General features: G+C 43.0%; 3 protein-coding genes and 3 non-coding genes across 10 annotated transcripts; 5 read left to right on the forward strand and 1 right to left on the reverse strand.

Annotated features, from left to right (window-relative positions):
- The first annotated feature begins 32 nt into the window (after nt 1-32).
- GNL3 (G protein nucleolar 3) lies at nt 33-15,151 on the forward strand. Of its 3 annotated transcripts, XR_012380898.1 has the most exons (17): nt 33-229; nt 1,233-1,291; nt 1,657-1,794; nt 1,911-2,024; nt 2,247-2,330; nt 3,130-3,262; nt 4,041-4,150; nt 4,393-4,516; nt 4,914-5,001; nt 5,727-5,944; nt 6,046-6,184; nt 6,266-6,402; nt 6,493-6,674; nt 6,953-7,019; nt 7,116-7,212; nt 11,471-11,604; nt 14,955-15,151. XR_012380898.1 is itself a non-coding variant. In XM_073901349.1 (16 exons), the coding sequence occupies exons 1-15, from the start codon at nt 217-219 to the stop codon at nt 7,193-7,195; spliced, it is 1,686 nt and encodes a 561-aa protein (XP_073757450.1). In that variant the 5' UTR covers nt 33-216; the 3' UTR covers nt 7,196-7,212; nt 11,471-14,551. The 3 variants fall into 3 exon arrangements, 2 of the variants coding, with proteins under 2 accessions (XP_073757450.1, XP_025740920.1); XM_073901349.1 differs by lacking the exon at nt 14,955-15,151 and having other exon boundaries at nt 11,471-14,551; XM_025885135.2 differs by lacking the exons at nt 11,471-11,604; nt 14,955-15,151 and having other exon boundaries at nt 5,727-5,901; nt 6,042-6,184; nt 7,116-8,631.
- On the forward strand, nt 3,303-3,379 carry LOC112834327 (small nucleolar RNA SNORD19). The gene has a single exon (XR_003210852.1). It is a non-coding gene; the product is annotated as a small nucleolar RNA SNORD19 (small nucleolar RNA).
- On the forward strand, nt 4,196-4,277 carry LOC112834330 (small nucleolar RNA SNORD19B). Its single transcript, XR_003210854.1, has one exon. It is a non-coding gene; the product is annotated as a small nucleolar RNA SNORD19B (small nucleolar RNA).
- LOC112834328 (small nucleolar RNA SNORD69) lies at nt 5,592-5,668 on the forward strand. Its single transcript, XR_003210853.1, has one exon. It is a non-coding gene; the product is annotated as a small nucleolar RNA SNORD69 (small nucleolar RNA).
- Nucleotides 7,440-17,729, reverse strand: GLT8D1 (glycosyltransferase 8 domain containing 1). 3 transcript variants are annotated; one of them, XM_025885137.2, is made up of 10 exons: nt 17,584-17,729; nt 13,681-13,734; nt 13,499-13,597; nt 11,314-11,527; nt 9,845-9,962; nt 9,229-9,313; nt 8,925-9,037; nt 8,381-8,547; nt 8,152-8,264; nt 7,440-7,978 (listed from the first exon to the last, which is right to left on the reverse strand). In XM_025885137.2, exons 2-10 carry the CDS (start codon nt 13,694-13,696, stop codon nt 7,794-7,796), a joined length of 1,110 nt encoding a protein of 369 aa, XP_025740922.1. In that variant the 5' UTR covers nt 13,697-13,734; nt 17,584-17,729; the 3' UTR covers nt 7,440-7,793. The 3 variants fall into 3 exon arrangements, with proteins under 3 accessions (XP_025740922.1, XP_073757452.1, XP_025740921.1); XM_073901351.1 differs by lacking the exon at nt 17,584-17,729 and adding an exon at nt 15,745-15,873; XM_025885136.2 differs by lacking the exon at nt 17,584-17,729 and having other exon boundaries at nt 13,681-13,786.
- Nucleotides 17,730-18,005: 276 nt separating this feature from the next.
- On the forward strand, nt 18,006-19,848 carry SPCS1 (signal peptidase complex subunit 1). Its single transcript, XM_025885138.2, has 4 exons — nt 18,006-18,282; nt 18,624-18,683; nt 18,776-18,862; nt 19,350-19,848. Exons 1-4 carry the CDS (start codon nt 18,067-18,069, stop codon nt 19,473-19,475), a joined length of 489 nt encoding a protein of 162 aa, XP_025740923.1. The 5' UTR covers nt 18,006-18,066; the 3' UTR covers nt 19,476-19,848.
- The last annotated feature ends 865 nt before the right edge of the window (nt 19,849-20,713 follow it).

The raw sequence follows: 20,713 nt of genomic DNA on the forward strand, positions 1-20,713 counted from the left end.
GTGCCGCCGCAAAACCAGTCCCGCGGCCGCCAAGCGAACCCGGCCCCGCACGACACTGCGTGCGCGCGCACGCGAGCGGGCAGCGGCGCTCTTTACGGCGGTAGCGTCAGTGCGTGACGCTCGAGCTTGGCCGCAATTTACACGTGGCTGTGTTGGAGGCGCGTTGTTGTTGCTGCCGCTACAGTCGCTGCCGGCACTGCCCTTGCCACTACCAGTATGAAGCGACCGAGTGAGTGGGGTCAGGGAGCGGGTGTGGAGGGGCCTTTCTCTCTAATGGTTGACGAACCACCGGGGCGCTCTTATGTGGGAATGGAGGAGCCTGCGGGTAGGCCGTCGCGCTGGTCCGCAGTAGAAGCGAGGGTTGGAAGGCCCCACGCTGACCGCCGGTTTGTTTTACGAAAGGAAGACAAAAGTGAATTTCACCGGAGCGCTTGGGTGGTTCAGTCGGTAAAGCGGCGGCCTTCGGCTCAGGTCATGATCCCGGGGTCCTGGTATTTAGCCCTCCGTGGACTCCTTGCTCAGCGGGGAGTCTGCTTCTCCCTCTGCCCTTCTCCTTGCTCTTGTTCTGTGTCAAAATCTTAAAAAAAAAAGAGAGAGACGGGGGGAGTCTTTGACAGAGACAGAGTACAAGCAGGGAGAGGGAGAAGCAGGTTTCCCGCTGAGCAAGGAGCCCCATGCGGGACTCGATCCCAGCACCCTGGGATCATGACCTGAGCCAAAGGCAGACGCTTAACCAACTGAGCCACCCAGGCGCCTACATAAATAAAATCTTCAAAGAAAAAAAAAAAGGGAAGATGAAGCCTGGGCCTCTTGCGTAAACAGTGTCTGAGCCAGGTTGCAGGCCCAGCATTTTCCTCCCTTGGCCCACGTTCAGTCTGGCCCTAGAGAGGTCTGAGTGCCACCTCCGAAATCCACTGTTAGGTCCTAACTTGTGATTCACCGTGTGTGACAAGAAGTGCCTGCTGTTTTGGGTCTCATGCTCCTGTGTGCGATTTCAGTCTACTATGGGAAGAGGGGGCGTAAGGAAGCTGGGCTCTGCTCCAGATATACTGTGTCAAATTGTCCGGAGATTTTAGAATGGCCTATGTTTATTATCCACCATATATGATTCTTAAATTAGGTTTGAGAGCTAATTGCTAAATGGGAAAAGGGACGTAACCCCCGAGCAGTCACTAAAAACTAAACAAACGGATCTCTTGTGTCTAATTGTTTTGCGATGGGTTTTTTTGTAGAGTTAAAGAAAGCAAGTAAACGCATGACCTGCCATAAGCGTTATAAAATCCAAAAAAAGGTAAGTGCTGTGTTTGAAGAGCTATATTAAAATAATGCAAAACTGATTTCTGCCCCACCTCTCCTCCACCGGGAGGTTTGGATTAATAGGATTTCACCTCATGAAACTGAGGTTAAATAGACTGTCTGTGGGCACAAGTTCTTAGACATCAGGAGTGTAGCTCTGGGAAAGGGCAGTAATTTGGTGATAAGTCTGTAAACTCTGATCAACATGTTAATGTCTGCAAAGTCTCCTGATGACATTTTTTTGCTGTTTTATACATAAATATGTATGCTTTCTATACGGTTATAAGTTAACTTTTCCAGGTTATTTTATAGGTATAACGAACTTTAGCCAGGTACTCACAAGAATTTTTATTATAATAGGTTCGAGAGCACCATCGAAAATTGAGGAAGGAGGCTAAAAAACGGGGTCGCAAAAAGCCTAGAAAAGACCCAGGAGTTCCAAACAGTGCTCCCTTTAAAGAAGCTCTTCTTCGGGAAGCTGAGCTAAGGAAACAGCGGGTAAGATATGTTAATTCAAACTTTGAACAAGTGATGTGTGGGTATGTGTAGCTTTTCAAAGTAAAATAACACCAGGTTGCTTTGGCTCACCCATTTCTCTTACGGCTTGGACACAGCTTGAAGAACTAAAACAGCAGCAGAAACTTGACAGGCAGAAGGAACAGGAAAAGAAAAGAAAACTTGAAATTAACCCTGGTGTTAAGCCATCTAACTTGGAACCTGTGAAGGAGGTAGGATTAAGTATCTTTGTGAATGAGGGTTCTGACGTAGACGTAAAAACACATACCCGGGGCAGGGGCTGCTGTGCCTCTTGGACAGAGAGAGCGTTCCAGCTCTCTTTTACTAATAGAAATATCACCTGCAGTGCCCGTAGTTAGCCATGGAAAATGGAGAATCAGGTTGCACCTAAAGTGCTAATTTTGTGTCCTTTTTCCCTTATCTTTATCTTGCAGGAATTTGGGCATGGCAGAGCTAAGGACAAACCCAAGTCAGGCAAACAGAATCCGAAGAAGTTGTATTGTCAGGAACTTAAAAAGGTATTTTAGTCTAGGTCAGTGTCTAAAAATGGTAATGAGGTTGAAAAGGCTAGAGTTCTTTTTCTGACACCAGCCCTGTAAATGTGGAAGTGGAGTTCACTTGAGCTAGATGAATCCTTTAGCAAGTTGACTTACCCCGTTTTTTAGTTTTTATTTTTATTTATTTATTTATTGTGGTTTATTCTACTTAGGGCCTTTTCTATTTAACTGAAATATTCTTAAGATTTAAAATTTTTGCACAGGAACAGTTCCCTATAAGCTTCATTTACAAAAATGGTTGCTTTGTGTTAAAGTAACATGTTGATAGTGGTTTTTTAAAATAGAGGAAAATACATTAGAGCAAGTAGTGTGGAAACAAAACTGTTGAAACGTAAGTGAAGGAAGTCAAGGGAGTGTCTTGGCATAGTTGCTCCCCAGAACTCCATCCCCAATATTCATTTTCCCAGGCTCACTCCCCTCTGAATAGAACATGACTGCTGCTCAGCAGCTCTTGCAGGGCCGGGGGGAGGGGGGGGGGCGTCACACTATGTAATTCACCATTGGAGGGTTATAGATTCGGACAGTGGAGGTATTTCCACTTTTGAAATCCATTTTGATGGGAGACTAGAGGCTGCCAAGCAAACCTATATTTTACTTTCCTGTGAGAAATGATGAACATGTGAACATTCTTCATGCCCAGGTGAAGATGTAAGATCCAACTCTGAGCTCACCCTGCTGCAAAGTGGAAAATGTCAGTATACTTGTATGGAGGGTGTTGCCAGAGCAAGGGATACTCCTCTGATAGTTTCTGCCTTGACAGGTGATTGAAGCCTCAGATGTTGTGCTGGAGGTGCTCGATGCCAGAGATCCACTTGGTTGCAGGTGTCCCCAGGTAGAAGAGGCCATTATCCAGGATGGACAGAAGAAGCTGGTACTTGTATTAAATAAATCAGGTGAGCAAAGGGATGCCTTTTATGTTCCATATGCACTAGTGAGGTATGAGGAAAATGTGTGAGCAGTCTGATTTTCACTGAAGACTGATAAGATCCAACTCTGACCTCAGTAAAGCCAGTGCATATGGTCTTGTTGCCAAAGACAGTGCTGGGCAATGGGATGGAGGTATTTTCTGTAAGTGATTAACAGGTTTCTACTGTTCTTTTGCCATTCAGTATTTATCATCTTGTCTTATTTAAGAGTGTAAGCTTCTCTACTCAGCTTACTGTGCAATATATTGCACATAGGAAGTGATGGTAGTTTGCCATATTCCCCACATCTGCATAAAGTCTATACATGACAGTATTTATATGAAGTGCACTTAGGAAGCATTGGTTTGAACATCAGGGCCAGGAAAACCCAGAGTAGAGAGAGACTTGTGAAGCAGAAAGTAAGAATGGCATTCAGTTACTGTTGGTAACTCTCAGGTAACATGGCTGATTCTGGAAACATAGCTGTAGAGTTAAGCTAGTAGGGTCATAATCTACAGGTTGACTTAATTCTGAAAGGGTGAGCCCGGCAGAGGGGGACTGAAGAAATACTGAGGTGTAGATGCTGAATTCTGTTAAGATAAGGGCAGCATGGTAGGGAGCTTACCCTCTTCCCATCTTCCACTTAAATCCTTTTGAAAAAACTGAAGAAACAAACCAGAGTAAAATCCAGTTTATCAGATAGTGCATATTCATGTCAACAAAGTGACCAAATTGTAGCATGTGTCTTATTCCTAATCCCTATTAGATTTGGTACCAAAGGAGAATTTGGAGAACTGGCTAAATTATTTGAAGAAGGAATTACCAACAGTGGTGTTCAGAGCCTCAACAAATAAAGACAAGGGCAAGATAATCAAGGTACTTTTTCAGTCAGTGGTGGGAAGTGTGGTTCTTTCAGATTTTGGATGGCTGAAATATGATGAGTGTATAAAATCTTGATTAAAAAATGAGAACTCAAAAGATCCAACTCTGATTTCATCCAGAGATAATCTGAAAGATAATAGTGTGGTGATTTTAATAGCTGGGCTCTGGAGTCAGATTGCTTGGGTTTTATCTGGTGGGTTATCAGAAGTAGTTAAACTAATTATATGGAATTTTAGCATTTGAAGGTAAGGAAGAGAGCTCCATTCAAAAGCGAAGTCTGTGTTGGGAAAGACAGCCTTTGGAAGCTTCTCAGAGGTTTTCAGGAGGCTTGTGGCAAAGCCATTCAGGTTGGAGTAATTGGTGAGTTTCAGTTCAACACACTTTATTTATGTCTTATCTCTTAAGTGCCAGGGTTTTATTCATGTTAACAGTGTCTTGGGTTGGTACTCAATAAAGGGCGTGTTCGAACATTAGCTTCTTGCCCACTTCATCATCACAAAAATTTTAATTGCTGCCTGTTTCAGTGCTGTGCACTGTAGGAAGTTGGCTTCTGAAAGCTCCTGGTTTATTTGAATTAATCATCTTTTCCTGCTCTTTGATTACTTGTGCAAGAAATGAAGATGCTAAGATTGGTCTTAGTGTTGAAGTGAAGACACTCAGATCCAACTCTTGCTGCAAACATCAGGCAAACCTAAGGCAGTGGAAATTTTATAATTACCAATACGTAATGCCTTTTCTGTGGATTTCCCATTTGTAGGTTTCCCAAATGTGGGGAAAAGCAGCAGCATCAATAATTTAAAACAAGAACGGATATGTAATGTTGGTATATCCATGGGGCTTACAAGGTAAAGTGAGTTTTTCCATAATTGTGATATTTCATTATAGATGAGTAATTGTTTTGGATAGCTTAAGGAAGACCATTTACTATTTTTATTTTAGAGGTGTCAGTGAAAGGAACAGGGTTAAGTCAGTGCTAGACTTAGGGAAGAATTGATTAGAGTGGAATAGCTCACATCTAGTTTGAAAGACAAGCAAATAGATTTGAGAGAAGAAGCTGCCTCAGAAGGGATGCTTGAACTCAATTCTGAATTGAAGCCAGCCAGGTGGGGGCGCCTCGGTGGCTCAGATGGTTAAGCGTCTGCCTTAGGCTCAGGTCATGATCCCAGGGTCCTGGGATCGAGGCCTGCATTGGGCTCCCTGCTCCGTGGGAAGCCTGCTTCTCCCCCTCCCTCTGCCACTCCCCCAGCTTGTGTTCCCTCTCTTGCTGTGTCTCTGTCAAATAAATAAATAAATAAATCTTTAAAAAAAAAAAAAAGCCAGGTGGAGGGGAAATTTTCATGGCAGAGGAAATGGCATGTGTTTAGGTCAACAGATAAGCTCTAACATGTAGTGTTTCTCTTTAGTAGGGGAGGAACACTGTTAAGAGTTTCAGATGAACATGAAGCAAATGATGATAAACTGGATCTGACAGACTGTGCTGAGTTTGTTCAATCCAACCCTGAGCTTCGTGTTGTCTCTCGTCCTTCAGGTAAACCAGTGCTCCCATCAGTTACCATCCCTCTTGTTCCAGGTGCATGCACGTTGTCCCCCTGGACAAACAAATCACAGTCCTAGACAGTCCAAGTCTCATTGTGTCTCCACTTAACTCTGCCAGCGCACTTGCTCTGAGAAGTCCAGCAAGTATTGAGGTGGTGAAACCAGTGGAGGCTGCTAGTGCCATCTTGGCCCAGGCTGATGCTCGACAGGTAGAAGAACCCCCTTCCCTTGAGTTCTGTCTTCTCTTTCATCGTAAGCATTTTAAGTAGAAGATTTTCAAGGTTTTTTCTGTTTTGTTTTTTTTACACTGATCAGATGAATGACCTTTTCGGTTTTTCTTTTTTTTAAGGTAGTACTGAAATTTACTGTTCCAGACTTTAAGAATCCTGTGGAGTTTTTTACATCACTTGCTCAGAGAAGAGGACTGCACCGAAAAGGTGGAAGTCCAAATTTAGAAGGTGCTGCCAAACTGATGTGGTCGGAGTGGACAGGGTAAGACCCTTTCTGTTGGCATTTTGAGGATCACATGGAATGAAGGAACTGATTTTTGACAAATCTTGTTTTTAATACCAGTGCTTCCTTAGGTTACTATTGCCATCCCCCTACATCCTGGACTCCTTCTCCACATTTTAATGAGGGCATTTTGACAAATGTGAAACAGGACCTTAATCTGGAAGAACTGGAAAAGAACAATGCACACAGCATACGTAGTAAGCAAGTCTTGTGTTTGCGGTCTTCATTAGCTGATAGGCAAATAAAAGGTCTCCTCTGTTTACATGAGCGCTGTGTTCCTTCCCTAGCTATCAGGGGCCCTCGTTTAGCCAGCAGCATCCTTTTCCAGTCTTCGGGTCTGACAAATGGAATAATTGAGGAAAAGGACGTACCTGAAGAACTGCCAAAACAGAAGGAGAAGCAGCAGGAGGAGGGGGAGAACTACAGTGACCTTGACAGTGACCAGGAAAGTGTTGAAGAAGCAGCTGGTGTAAGTATGTTGCACGAGTTGCTTAAGCTGAAGTAAGTTTCCTAGCATTATAATGTCTAACAAATGGGAAGGGGCTGAAGGGAAAAATTAAACAGTTCATGACAGATTACAAAAAAAAAACTCCTTAAAATTTAAATATTTAAGGGTTGCAATCATTAGTCTTAATTTTGTGTGTCCATTTATGTGTAACTTCAGAGTCTTTTTCCAGATATGCAATTCCTTGGGTTAATGAACAGACAAGGGCTACTAATCTTGTACTATTTCTCTTCGTCCCACAGGAAAAGAGCTTAGACATGTCTGGGGCAGAAGAGGCCTGGGAGGCACTGCCTGAGGAGTCTCAAGCAGGTGGGGCAACTTGGGTGGAGGGATTTACTAACAAAGCAGCATGGTATGGAATTGCCCTTTTTTTTTGAAACCTCTTTTTTTTTTCCTCCAATATAGATGAGTTCGCACATTCTTACATCTCAGATAAAATGACTGAAGAGGAAGATGACGCTTATGACTTCACAGACTATGTATAACAGAACCTTGTCCTTTTGTAAGGTGGCTTCTTAACATTTTGAACAGACTGCTAAGCTGTTGTGTGTGCTGTACCAGTTTGTTACAGTATGATGTAAACTGTAAATTTTGTAACTATCATACATTCGTTTTAAAAAATAAGGCAGTGTAGAAAGTGTCTAAGTTCTATAAGAAGACAACTCCTCTCTTAACACAATGAGTGAATGGAAGTATAGTTAATTATCTGGAAGCAAAAAATCATACCTATTGAAAAATGTAGGTTTCACTTTATTAACAGATCAGACCACAGGTTAAGGTCACAAAATTAAAACCAAGCCGCAGTGTTGAACTAGCTGTACCACCCCTGTCAGTCCTTTTACCTCCGGTCATTCAGCACGGTAGTAAGCAAACACTTGGTAAGGCAGATGGGAACATGTATAGTCTCTCTGGGGAGCTAGCTGACTGCTAGCTGGGGCAGTTTGTCCTCCTGACCCAGCTGAAATGTCCCTTTTTCCGTGGGCTGCCGCAGATAGGCTTTGAAGCCTTGCAACTGTTACTTCCCACACATACTGTCTTCCAGGATTTCCTGAGAAATGCTTCTAGTATAAATTACGTTTTGTTTTATATTGAGATCTCCATATGTCTTCGGATCAGGCTGAATTTGCCTGTTGGGTCTGGAATATACCATTTTTCCCAGACATCAGAATAGGAAGCAGTTCTTCCCCATGGCTTAAAGTGACCATTCCAATGGAGTAACTTGGCAGCCTTTACAAACTGGGGTGAATATCGTTTTCCAGCACTGGAACCTTACATTGAGAGAAAAAGAGCCAAATGATTGTACTAGTTACTAGTCAGAAATAAGAATGCTACATCAAACTGTAGAAAACTTAAAGGAAACTAGATACAGCCCGTCCCTGAGGATAGTCCTTCAACTAATTCCTTATTAGCTTAGGCATTTTGGTGAATTTTTTTGACTTACCAAGGTGGCGGACATTCCACATGGGGTCGATGGTAGAGTGCTGTTGATAAAATACAATCAGCAGAGGAGGTGTGGTGGTGCTGCCAGCCAGTGTTCTGCTATACAGCCCCTCTCTTGGGAGAGATGACAAATGTAAGGTATTAGTGGAAAATCCTGACAAATTACTCTTAAGATAAGACCCCCAGGGTTGAAATTAGGGTCTTCACAGTGTGGTCAGCTATATACTTACTCTACATTGAGTTTCATCCATTTTTCCAGCTGGTTAGTTATATTTTGTTTTTTCCATTCTGTCAAGTTTGCAACAAAAACTCCAGGATTAAATGAGCAGGTGCTGGCTTTCATGGAAAGTTTGCGAATTCTTTCCTTTTTATAGTCAAGATAGCCGATGTAATTGTACTAAAACACAAAGGGGAAATAGAGATGTTCACTGCCTCAAACAGAATAGATCTGTAACTAATAAAGAATATAATAAAGAAAAAACCTGCTTATTAAACTACTTGGATTATCAGCAGAGGGTTCCATGTAAGTGAAATCTCGGATTCGAAGTTAGAGTAGAAACCTAGAATAAACACACTAAGCTAGATGTTCAAGGAGAATTAGGTTGTCAAGTTCACCGACCAATCCATAGGAAAGCAACCTTGAGTTCTGGGATGAAGTGAGGAATGTAAAACGCAGCAAAAAAGAAAGAGCTCCCTGATTTTGTTGCCTTCCCTCCATTACCCTGCATTATAGAGCGTGGAGTGTCTGTACAAGGTAACGAATAAATAACTCACTTGGTTCCCTGCTCCACGGATGACAACTTTGGTAGAGGCTGAGTCACAATCTTCTGAAAATGCAGCTGCATGTCCTGGCTTCAATGGTGTATTATAAAGGGCAAGAATATCCCCTGAAATAGACAAAGTATAAGATTTACAAAAGATTTATACTTTGAGTTGCCTCAAGATGCCCATTCCTCCCAATTAGGATGACCTTTTATAGGATACCATAAATAAAACAACCACAACCTCCCAGCTGGAAACCTCTGTCCCAAACTCTGGACAGAGAACAGCACCAATGGTAATAACAAGTCTTTGGTACCTTGCACAATTACATCATCATCCATATATATGGCCTTCTTCGCACTGGGAACCAGAATTGGCAAGTAGAACCGTGCAAAGGTTAACTGGGAAAGGAAAAGGAAAGAGGCATTGGCATAGGATTCGTCAGTGGCTAAGCCTTCATTAGAAACTCCCAGAATGCTTTTTGTACCCATGCAGAAGACCACTGAAGGTCTCTTAAGAACTGCCCCACCTTGGCCCCCAGGGAGCTACTTGCAGTGCACCCAGTTACCCAGATATTCCAGTCATTTCCTAATACAGCTGACCCTTGGGACAATGCAGGGTTTAGGGATAATAGCCTCCTGGACAGTCAAAAATCAACATACAACTTTTGACTCCCCCAAAACTTGATAACCTACTGTGGACTAGAAACCTTACCTAGAATATAAACAGTCAACATATTTTGTGTTAACATGAATTATATACTGCATCACAATAACAGAATGTTAAAATCAAGGAAAAAACATTTACAGTACTATATCAAAAAAAAAATCTATTGAAAAAATCTGCATATAAGTGGACTCTTGCAGTTCAAACCTGGGTTGTTCTAGAGTCAACTATATTCCCAAGTACAAACAAGGATACACAGAACTCACTGGTTTTATGGATTCCCCCTGGTCAGGATCCTCCTTTACTTTCCCTTCCAAAAGTTTAGTGTCAAAATTCACAATTTTGTACCTGATGGTTTTCAAGGTACTGCCGCTGAGCCAGGACCTGATGAAAATATACCAAATTTCAGTTTTATATAACCATGTCCCCAAGACTGCAGCCTTCTCTTTGTGCCTTCCAAGGGCATAATGTAAGAGAAACCCTGGCGACCAGATAGGTGTCTTAAAGCCCGTTCACCCCTTCCCCTCTGCAAATCCTGGATTCCTCATCTGCAGTGAGGGTGTGCCCATCCAAGTCCCTGCCTGAACCACAATTCTGTGGTGATGGATAGTGCTCCCACCAGGCTCACACTTGGGATCACTGCTGTAGAAAAACTGGAGTTGAGAACATTCCATCACCACATGTGGTCCAACTCTTGTCCCGAACATGGTAAAGAAGTCAGACTTCGATGGTAGTGAAAGCTAATTATCGACAAAGTGGTAATCACGCTATTACAGACTCATTAATTCACTGTAATGACTAATTCTTCCACCCGAGTCTAAGGTATTCTAAGAAAAATTCCATGTTCTCTAAAGTATTGCACATTTTTTCTGTAGCTATTCTAATGCAATATTTGTTTTTACATTATTTTAGATGGTTTTGGATAAAATGGGAAAAATAAGTCATCACAATTTTCACAAACTAAACATGAACCATGTAGAAAGGCACAAGGACAGAAATGTTTTAGAACTTTGACAACTGTCAACCTGTTGGACAAGACGTTTGACTAAATTTCATAAATCTGAATTCAGAGCATTTTTAAGACCTGGGTGAACTCTTGTTCATCAGCTTAGGATTCTATGATTAGTTACAACAATTGTAGTAAGGAACATTTACTCAATGATTATGTTCTTAGTGTTTTTTATATATTTTCTCATTTGCAACACAATAATCCTCTAAGTTGGATATTTTCACCCCATACTTAGAGATCTGGAAATGGGCTCCAAGGGGTTAAGTAATGTTACCCAGTCACTCTGGGCCAGGATCTGGATTCAGTGTCTGCTCACTTCGCCACACCACCTTGCCATTGCTTCCCCATCCCATCCCACTCTGGACCTAATCAGGGTATGTCCATGAGATAAGGAACTTGTAACAGGATATAAATCAACATACTGCTGCTTTCACTGAGAAGCTCATTACCAAAACAGTATCCGCTTGAGTTAACAATGTGTATATGGCACAGTGATTTACATCTTAGCACAAATTCCTTGTATTGTTTCTTCTACAATAGGGACATGTTTATGATACAATCACATGGAAAAATATGTCAAATGTGCAGTTTTTATGTGGTATAATTCCAACTGTATAGAAAAACTACAGACATATAGACATATAGAAAAAAACATTTCCTGGATTGGCAGCTGGCCTGTTCTAGAGCATCCTCTACAAGCAGAATCATCAGGCAAGCAGAGCTCACCGGAGATGGTCTGCTGTACCATTGAGTGTAACAATGTAGAACATCACATTGGAGCGAGTGTTGTGCTGAATGCTGTTTATAGCTGCAATGGCCCCCCCGAGCCTGTCTTCAGATGCAGCAATGACCACAGGAATCTCCTCTTGTCTCCCGTCTACAGCTTGCTGGGGAACATTTGGGACAAAGTCTATGGGCTGAAACCCCACAATTCCTGAATCTGCAAAGAACACACAAGAAAGGCATTGTGATACAATCTCATGAGCTTTTGATAGAGAGCCCAAGACATGAAAAGAGGTAAGGTGGGGATTATACTTACCTCATTCTCCCCTCATTATAATGTGAGGCATATAGCTCAGAAACTCTTCTCCTATATTTAACAAGGCTTTTGGAAAAGCAGAAGCATTAAAAAAAAAATGGTGGAGTGAATTCTGATACACTACTGGTGGGAATACAACAATCTTTCAAGAATGTATTTTAGCAATTTGTGTCAAGAGCCTTAAATGCGGGGTACATGGCTGGCTCAGTCAGGGGAACTGCGACTCTTGATCTCAGGGTTGTGAGTTCAAGCTCCACATCAGGGGTTGAGATTACTTAAATAAATAAACGAACCTTAAACAGGTATATCGGCCTCTGAGCCAGTAATTCCCCTTGTCCTCTCTTAAGGACAAATCTGAGAAGTTAATCAGAAGTCACAAGTTTGTTTATAATTGTGAAAACCTAGAAAGAGACTAAACAGTTGTTTTTCACTCTATGAATTATGTCCCATAATAGGCATGAAATCAATTCAGTGGGTCACAATCAGAATTTGAGTAGGAAAACGGTTCCTGAATTGGAATAGAATTAGAAAAGTATCAGACTGCATCACACACAGCAACTCTAAGTACTGTTTCATAAGGGTTCTTTTCTGCCTTTTAAAATATATATTCATTCATTTACATTCATTGAACACTGAGCACCTAATATGTGGAAGGCAGTATCTAGGCACTGGGGTTGTAGCCATAAATAAAACGGAGAAAATCTCTGCCATCATGAAGGATAGACAATAAGCAAGTACACATGTATACTTGTGTGCTTTATGTAACATGTTTCTTCAAAAAAAAGTCTTGAGTCATTGTACCAAGACTATTTCCTGTGGAAACAAGCTATGGGGCATTAAAATTATGTATGAGGAGTACCATCATGGTGACTTGCTTCAGATACAATCACATGGAAAACCTGTCATGTGCAGTTTATAAAGTGCATAATCTCATAATAGAAAAACTGTATACACAGGAAGAGAAACCCAGGAAGGTACTATGCCAGAATTTTAATGATAGTTATCTCTAAGTAATGAAATCATGTATTCAATGAAAATTTATTGAGCACCTCCTGTGTACTGGCCATCATTTATATGCATGGGAGATAAAGGAGTGAACAAATTACTCTCATGGAGCCTAAATGCTCTTTTCATTTTTATAAATGTTCCCACTAGAACATACATTCCTTTATGTACATAGAATATGTATATATGTAAATACACACTTGTAAAATATGCTATCAGAGCACTCAGTAAAGGTCAGGGGAAGGCTATTAGTCTTTTCTTGCTGTGGTCAACTATGGTGGGTGGCAAACCCAAAATGATTTTTGACAAACATCGTAAGGCCTCAAACATCCCTCAATACCAAAGCAGGAGCAATATGAACAACTAATTTAAAAGAACTGACGATGGAATTATACAGTAAAGTGATTTTTTTAATTAGTTGCTAGGCTTGATGGTTTTGTGTTTCTACTAGAGTCCTAGTGATACTCTTCCACAGGTTAAAGGAAAGTAACCACACTGACACTAGTAAATAGGGCAGGCATCAAAGAGAAGCGTCACTCACCTGTCCCCACCTTCTGAAGCCCTGCTCTGCTGCAGTGTGAGCAGACAGCAGCCCACAGAGGCTCCCCTAAGGCCTCTGATGGGGTGAAAAGGGATCTGCTGTCAGATCAAACCCTTAACAAATCTCCACATAACAGGAGAAGGGGTGGGGGGTGGGGCTGCAAGAGCCTGAGTACCACCACTCCCTTTCCCAGAGTCTAACAGCTTTTGTAAGGACAAGAAGAAAACTTCCTTTTCCTTTAGCCTAGTAATGTAACTTAGAATGTTGGGGTACAGGGAACTCCGGGTCCTCAACAGGTGCCAAGCCATTAGTAAGGGCTCCCATACCTGAAACCTCATTCCTTAGCAAACTGCTCAGGCCGAGGAAGTTATGGTGCAAAACCAGTAAGAAGAGAACAACAGCCAGGACCAGGACGATGATGTTTACTGAAACACAGGAAAAGCCTGCATTACATCTCTTTACCTTCTGAGCAGCTATAAAAACAATGTAATTTGTAGAAAGAGCATACCTTTACGGAATGACATCTTTCTCTTCTGTCTTATATAAATACTAGTTTTTAACCCTACAAGACAAAAACAAGCCCCCAAAGTCAGCAGGTACATGAGAATTACCATCAAAATGCCTCAACACTTTTATTCAGGTAGAAACATAACAGTATTTTCTGCCAGAAACTCATTTTGAATTAATAGTTTCCAAGAACCCAAATTGAGATCGAATTTTATATAGTAGTCATGATAATAAAATACTTGCAAATAATGTGGGAGAAATAGATAGCTTTGTACATTAAATGTCACCAGATGAAAAGCAAAATAAATTCTACCAAGAGGAATACTTGGTAGAATACATTTCCACTATGGAAATGTTTTCTGAATGAATTTCTACTCAAAATTCCTAGTTAAATTAGACATGGACTCAGTTATCTATGATCAGATAACCTGAGGTCGGCCTCATTGGTACAAAACATCCCTGTTCTGAGTTTTATCCCATTCAGCTTTAATTGGAATTAAAGAGAAAAACATTTATCAAATTCATTCAAAACTATAGCAGAGAGGGGTGCCTGGGTGGCTCAGTCAGTTAAGCATCTGCCTTTGGCTCAGGTCATGATCCCAGGGTCCTGGGATGGAGTCCTGCATCGGGCTCCCTGCTTGGCAGAGAGCCTGCTTCTCCCTCTCCCTCTGCTGCTCCCCCTGCTTATGCTCTGTCAAATAAATAAATAAAATCTTAAGATAATAATAATAATAATGGCACCTGGCTGTCTCAGTCAGTAGAGCATGTAACTCTTGATCTAGGGGTTGAGTTTGAGCCCCACAGTGGGTATAGAGATTACTTAAAAAATAAAAAATAAAAATCTAAAATAATCACAATCAAATGAGAATGTGTGTGTAACTAAATTAAACGATCAGATTTCTATAACATGTCTGGATAATGTTTCCTTAAAAGATTTTATGCATCCAGGATATTATGATCTTACCTCTGAGACCTTTACCTTTTCTACTTCATCCTCCCCCATAGGAGTACCTAACATTTACACAAGGCCATTAACTTCACAAAGCACTTTGAATTATAGCATATTTCTAAAATCAAAGTCTGAATTAATTTAATCGTAGAAGTGTGTCCCTATCAGACACCTGATTTCTTAAGATGTTTGAAAAAGAGAGAAAGATATTGAAGGATTGTTTTAAAAACGGGGGATTATCAGTCACACTACAAATTTGGGAGAAAATAATTTAAGACTCCTAAAGAATAAAATACACAGTCTCCCCCTCTCATTTCTTTCTACAGCAGTACATATAAAGTACATCATACCAGTGAGCTACTTCTCTAAAGAACACACATCAGTATGCCTCAGCAGTGTGCCTCTATCACATGGTGAGCTGAGCCTTACCTACAGAAACCGGCTAACCAGGAGCTGCTAGACAAAACCATAGCATTTGCTGCTTAGAGCCAATTTCTACCAAGACTGGAAAGAACGATCACCCTCGAATAAATCTCATTTACTTAATGGTACAAGAGACAATGTCCACTAACAGTTACTTACAGATAGTGGATTGAGAGGTGTATGTATTTGTGCTATTCCAGTTACCTAGACACAAAAAACCACAATCCTAGCAGGTACTTGATGTTTCAGCAGGGCAGAAACCACTTGCCTCTAAAACTCTTCCACAGTTATACGTATATGCAAAATGCCAATTATTATGAATAGGTCTGCTCCGCATTTCCTTTTCTGGTGCATTCCTTGTAGTGAAATTCACTGATGTGGTTAGAAAGATTTCTCAAAACTTTACATAGACCCTGGGATGTGTAATAGTGGCTGTATTTTTCTAAGAGTACACAGCTGTGAACAATGTGATCAGCCATACTGTTTTTCACTATGGAAATTCATTTTTTGTTTAGAAATTATAAATAAAACCTTCACATTCCCAAATCACTCACAAAACATGCACACACGCATACAACCAAGGGAGGCATATCCAGAAATATGGGTGAAGAAATCTTAGGGAGAAAGAACATCACTTTTTTTAACTTGCTAGCTACCTGCATTAGTCCCCACATTCTTGGCAGCTGTGCCTACCTTTCCACCTTCCCTCTTGTTAATATGTAGTCCCATGAAAGGCCATTCCACTGACACTCTGTAACCTAACCTCTAATTGTTTCCTTGGTGCAGCTTCAGCAAACACTTTCCCTCTCTGCTGGATCACACCCATCAGCATATTATCATGCTCTTCTATCTTCCAGTTAATTAAAAAAAGAGAGAGAGAGAGAGACACCATTACCCACACGCAAGTTGATCCACAGACCCATTTCTCTGCTCCCCTCATTCTAAAAGCTTGAAAAAATTGCATCTCTAGCTCCACTCCCTCTCCTCCTCTCCAACCAGACTTCCGTCCCTACTGTTCCATTCAAACTGATCTTCTTGAGGTCACCAAAGACCAAGGTCATCTTTCTGTCCCCTTATCCATTCCCCTTAGAGGCCATCAGGAAAGTTCACCATACCCCCTCCTTAATTATGAAATTCTCTCATTTGTTTTATTTCTGTCTTCCCAGACTAGAATGTAAGCTCTCTGAGAACAGAGACCCCACTGAAAGTGTTTACTGATGCATCCTCACCATCTAAAAACCACGACTGATATTAGGCATGTGTTATTTGTTGAATGGTCTTGTAAACAGGAGCAAAGGTGTTCTCAGCTCAGAAAGGGAACACCATTTTTTATAATGAAATACATTTCAACATAAGGGCCGACACGGATTCCAACAAAGAGCTCTCTCAAATGGAACCAGACAGGCAATTTCCTTTTCTCATATCTTATAGCTCAGATACCATAAAGCCTCTACAGCAACTGCCACACAATGAAGTGCATTTAAAAAGGGATAACACAGGGGTGCCTGGCTGGCTCAGTCTCAGAAGCTAGCGATTCTTGATCTCATGGTTGTGAGTTCAAGGCCCATGTTGGGTGTAGACATTGTTTAAATAAATAAAACTTAAAAAGGCGGCGCGGGGGTGGGGGGGTAGTAACAAAGAGGGACAGGTCTATTTCTATATACAACAGAAAGACTATTAGGTCTCTGCCAGGCTGAAAGGTGGAAAGGTACTAAGGATATACCTCCACTTTCTCCTACCTCTTCATCTGGCTAGCTACTTGGCTTTCAGGACTCATGGGAGACTCTCCCAAACCCCATATTCAGCTGCACCTGCCCTTAGCTCCCACATCTCTCAGGCCTCCCTATCCCAGAATAAATTTGGCTGTCATTTATTTCTGGGGTTATGCCATTGTCTCCCTTGACACGCTCTGGGCTCTAGGAAGGAAAGAGCCTGGTGTTGGTCACAGCAGTATCCTAGGCCCACTGCATGGCATAGAAAAGGTACCGTGAATATATGAATGAGGGCGGCCGCCTGTCCCGGGAGTGCTGAGAATCCCACCGTCTGTGACCCCGACACGGAACACAGCCTAGAGGCTAGAGGTCTGGGTTCCCCAGGACGGTTTCTCTCCGACACATGGGCACCGCACCTCGCTCAGAGTAACAAGGGAGGGCCTAAGTTTTTGAGGTAGACACACCCTTGAGAGAGAGGCAGAGCGAACCCTTGATGGGTCTCTATTGGGAGGGCCCGGTGCAGCCGGCGAGCATGCCGCACGGCCAACTTGGAGATTCTCCGGCTGGGGGTATCTCTCCATACCGGTGCAGGGGGACCGAGGGCGGGTCCCCTTTTCGAGGGGATGCCCTTTCGAGGATGTGGCCTGGAGTAGTCCCCTCTAAATTCTAGGAGACAATAGGGCCCCCTTACGCTTAGGGGCGACGGGGGTCGGTGGGACGCTCCGGAACCTCCCCCAAGGCCCAGAGACAACCCCCTCCCGCCCTTCGTTAGGGTCCAGCCAAGCCGTTCCCCTAGGACGCTCCCCGCGGCAGCCCTTACCTGCAGCCGGAGGAGGAGGAGCTACGGCCCGAGCCCCGGCCCGCCCCGCCAGCTCAGCGTCCGCGCCGCAGGCCCGGGGGCCCAGCTCGCCGCCGGGCCGTCCGCCTCCCCTGCACTCGGGACCGAGCCCACCCGCCCGCTAGCTCCGCGGTCGTCGCACACTCCGGCAACCCGAAGTCTGCCCACCGCTCGGACTGCGGGAGCGTGGCGCCGAACAGGCGCCGCCGGGCAGCCCCGCCGCTGGGGTCCTCGCCGAGAAAAGCCTGTCGCCATGGAGACGCGGTGCGCGCCGGCAACGGTCAGGCCGCGGTGGTGCGGTGGAGGGCAGTTTGTTGGGCCGGGCCCCGCGGCTCCCGGCACCCGACAGCACCGACGGCGAACCCTTCACGGGCGCGCGATGCCTCCTCTCGGTCGTCACCACCTCATCCCTCGTGGGTAGTGCGCCGGGCTACAGCCGGCTCCGAAAGCTCAGGTCGCAGAGCGATGGCGCGGGGCGGGGCCTCGGGCCGTTCGGGTCTGTGGGAAACATCCGCTTCCGGGGCCGCGGCCATCGCATTACCCCGCTCAGCGGGCCCACCGAGCTACCCGTGGTATCGGACCCCGGCGCCTACGGTCCCCGAGTCGCTGCTGCTCTCGCCCGGCTGCCAGCCTTCTCAGCCAGTCATGTTGCAGCATCTGAGCTCACTGCCCACGCAAATGGTGAGGGCTCGGCCCCAAGACCCCCGCACGCAGCTCCGCCGCCCTTATCGGAGCACCGACCCTGTGCTGCGCGGTTCCTGGCTCGGATGGCTGCCTTGCAGTCAGTCGCTTTCCTGAATTGTGCTTCCCAGGTCCCCATCTCTCTTCCTCCGGGAGGATCCCCCTGCCTGTGCTCTGTTAGGATGCTTCAGTTTCCTCAGGAAACCCAGAATTTCATTTTTCGCACAGTTTTGGGCCCCTGACGTTGGGGTTGCCCGGTGCCAAAGCTGTGAGGCCAGGGAAGGAACTGTGCCTCTTCCCGTGGTGGAACCAATTTCTGCTTTGCTCTTCTTCACCTCTAGGATTACAAGGGCCAGAAGCTAGCTGAACAGATGTTTCAGGGAATTATTCTTTCTTCTGCAGTAAGTATTGGTTTTGCATAGTATTCGCTTTCTTCTCCCCCTCCCCCAACCAGCTTGACTGTATTTATTTAATACGCTTCGTTTGTTTCCAGATAGTTGGATTTATCTACGGGTACGTGGCTGAACAGTTCGGGTGGACTGTCTATATAGTAATGGCCGGATTTGCTTTTTCGTGTTTGGTAAGTTTGTGGGTGTTTGTATGTTAGTGGCTGTTAAGTTTTCTGAATTGGGTTGGACCTAGGTGTGAGGACCAGACCAACTTTTCGAAACCTCCTTTTGCCATTAGTGTCTCACCTGGCTATCATTGGAAAAATAGAATGCCAAATAAGTGTCAGATAAGTAAGCTGCATAAAAGGACACAGCTCATTTCTTTTGGCAGCTGCTCCAAGCAGTAAAGTCAAAGCTAGCAGGAATTTGCTATGGTCTTCATAATGCTTCCTCCTCACCTTTTAGCTCTTAAAGCCTTATGTGTAAATGGTGAGGCTTGTACCCAATTTTAAAATTATGTTGTCTGGGTAGAGGTATATAGTTTTCATTGGAATGTCAGTTTTGCTGCTGCTGTTTTTACCCTTAGCATAGGAGGTATTTGGGAACCAGAAATTATACGTAATGCTCTTTCAGACTTCTCATGTTTAATATTGATGGCTTTTCTCTGTTCTGGCTCAGTTGACCCTTCCTCCATGGCCCATTTATCGCCGGCACCCCCTCAAGTGGTTACCTGTTCAAGACTCAGGCTCAGAAGACAAGAAACCAGGGGAAAGAAAAATTAAGAGGCATGCTAAAAATAACTAATTAGGGTTTTCATGATTTAGCTTTACTGTTGCACCTGCTTTTGTTTTGTGTGAGGAGCTCAATTGTTTTCATACCCCAAACGAGCTAAAACCCACTGCTGCTCTTTCAGCACAGCTGCGTGTAGATTTTGTTCTTTGTATTTCACTTCTAATTCAGCTGGATTTTGATTTATAAATATTTTAGACCGTCTCTTCATAACCTTCCTTTGAAATGAGAACAGAAAACACAAGTATGCAAAGTTTCTTTCAGGTCTACCAAAATAATGAATAAATGCCTCATAAATGAAAGTACAATTTAACTGTCAAAGTTTTATAATTCACTATCAGTGGTTAAATTGTTTTAATGTTTTCGATTAAAACTCAATGCAAGTCTATGTCTAAAGAGTCTTTTGTTCATTGTTCTCCAAGCAAACCTACGAGTAAAAGCCAAAGTTAGAAGTCTGTGGTTCTGAAAGCATCATCTCTATTTTCTGTAGCTGCGAGTTCCTAAAAGATGTCTTTCTTGACAACAGTAAGCACCTATGAAAAAATTTACTAATGTAAATTTGTGGGAAGATAATATTTTGGTACCACTAAAATAAGGCTTTTGTTAAGCAGAAAAAATGCAATCCATGCTTTACTTGAGGTGGACCAAAGTAGAAACCTATTCTTTTTAAATTGTCCAGAGGGCTGAAGAGAAAAATGTTCTAAAGGTTTGGTGTGTGGGATGAGAGTGGGAGGGTTATCATAGATAATATTCTATTTCTCAGTACCAGTAAATAGGACTTAATAAAATATAAGTTTAAAAATGAGAGCAAAGACCTTAATATGGCAAAAATCAGAAAGGTTTAAAAAAAAAAATTAAGACAGCAGAAACAAGACCGAGCATATCAAGAGTAATAAATGTGATTAAAAAGGAACTCCCAAAAAGTGTTAAACATCAAGTTACCTCATATTTTCACGATGACACCCAAGGTGAAAATAGGAACAAGGTATTAGGCAGATGCAGGCAGAAAGGAGGGGTAATAGAAAGCCAGATACTTAATCAGAAAGCATTAAATGGAGAAAAAGAACATTTCATAGCTGCTAAGATGTCACTGTTAATAATTATGTATTAAATATGACATGAAATGTATAGAGATTGTTACATAAGAGTTTGGCAAAGCTACATTCTTGGTAGGAGACTAACACCGCCTTTCAGATTTTGGTAGATCAAGTGGACAGGTGATCAAAAGGAAGACTTTGGCACTTGTTCTCTGT

Source organism: Callorhinus ursinus, unplaced genomic scaffold (assembly GCF_003265705.2).
Source record: "Callorhinus ursinus isolate GAN/ISIS: 27379988/994484 unplaced genomic scaffold, GSC_fseal_2.0 scaffold15, whole genome shotgun sequence".
Taxonomy (NCBI): domain Eukaryota; kingdom Metazoa; phylum Chordata; class Mammalia; order Carnivora; family Otariidae; genus Callorhinus; species Callorhinus ursinus.

Bases quoted from the DNA above. Each gene is read 5' to 3' on its own strand.
- SPCS1 (XM_025885138.2), top strand. From the start codon at position 18,067: ATGGCGCGGGGCGGGGCCTCGGGCCGTTCGGGTCTGTGGGAAACATCC. The intron at 18,684-18,775 runs GTAAGTATTGGT...GTTTGTTTCCAG, and splicing joins GAATTATTCTTTCTTCTGCA to ATAGTTGGATTTATCTACGG. The intron at 18,863-19,349 runs GTAAGTTTGTGG...GTTCTGGCTCAG, and splicing joins GATTTGCTTTTTCGTGTTTG to TTGACCCTTCCTCCATGGCC.
- GNL3 (XM_073901349.1), top strand. The intron at 2,025-2,246 runs GTAGGATTAAGT...TTTATCTTGCAG, and splicing joins ACTTGGAACCTGTGAAGGAG to GAATTTGGGCATGGCAGAGC. The intron at 5,002-5,726 runs GTAAAGTGAGTT...CTCTTGTTCCAG, and splicing joins ATATCCATGGGGCTTACAAG to GTGCATGCACGTTGTCCCCC.
- GLT8D1 (XM_025885136.2), bottom strand. From the start codon at position 13,786: ATGGTAATTCTCATGTACCTGCTGACTTTGGGGGCTTGTTTTTGTCTT. The intron at 9,314-9,844 runs GTGAGTTCTGTG...TTCCTTTCCCAG, and splicing joins AGGGGGAATCCATAAAACCA to TTAACCTTTGCACGGTTCTA. The intron at 8,548-8,924 runs GTGAGTTATTTA...TTTGTGTTTTAG, and splicing joins TCCGTGGAGCAGGGAACCAA to TACAATTACATCGGCTATCT.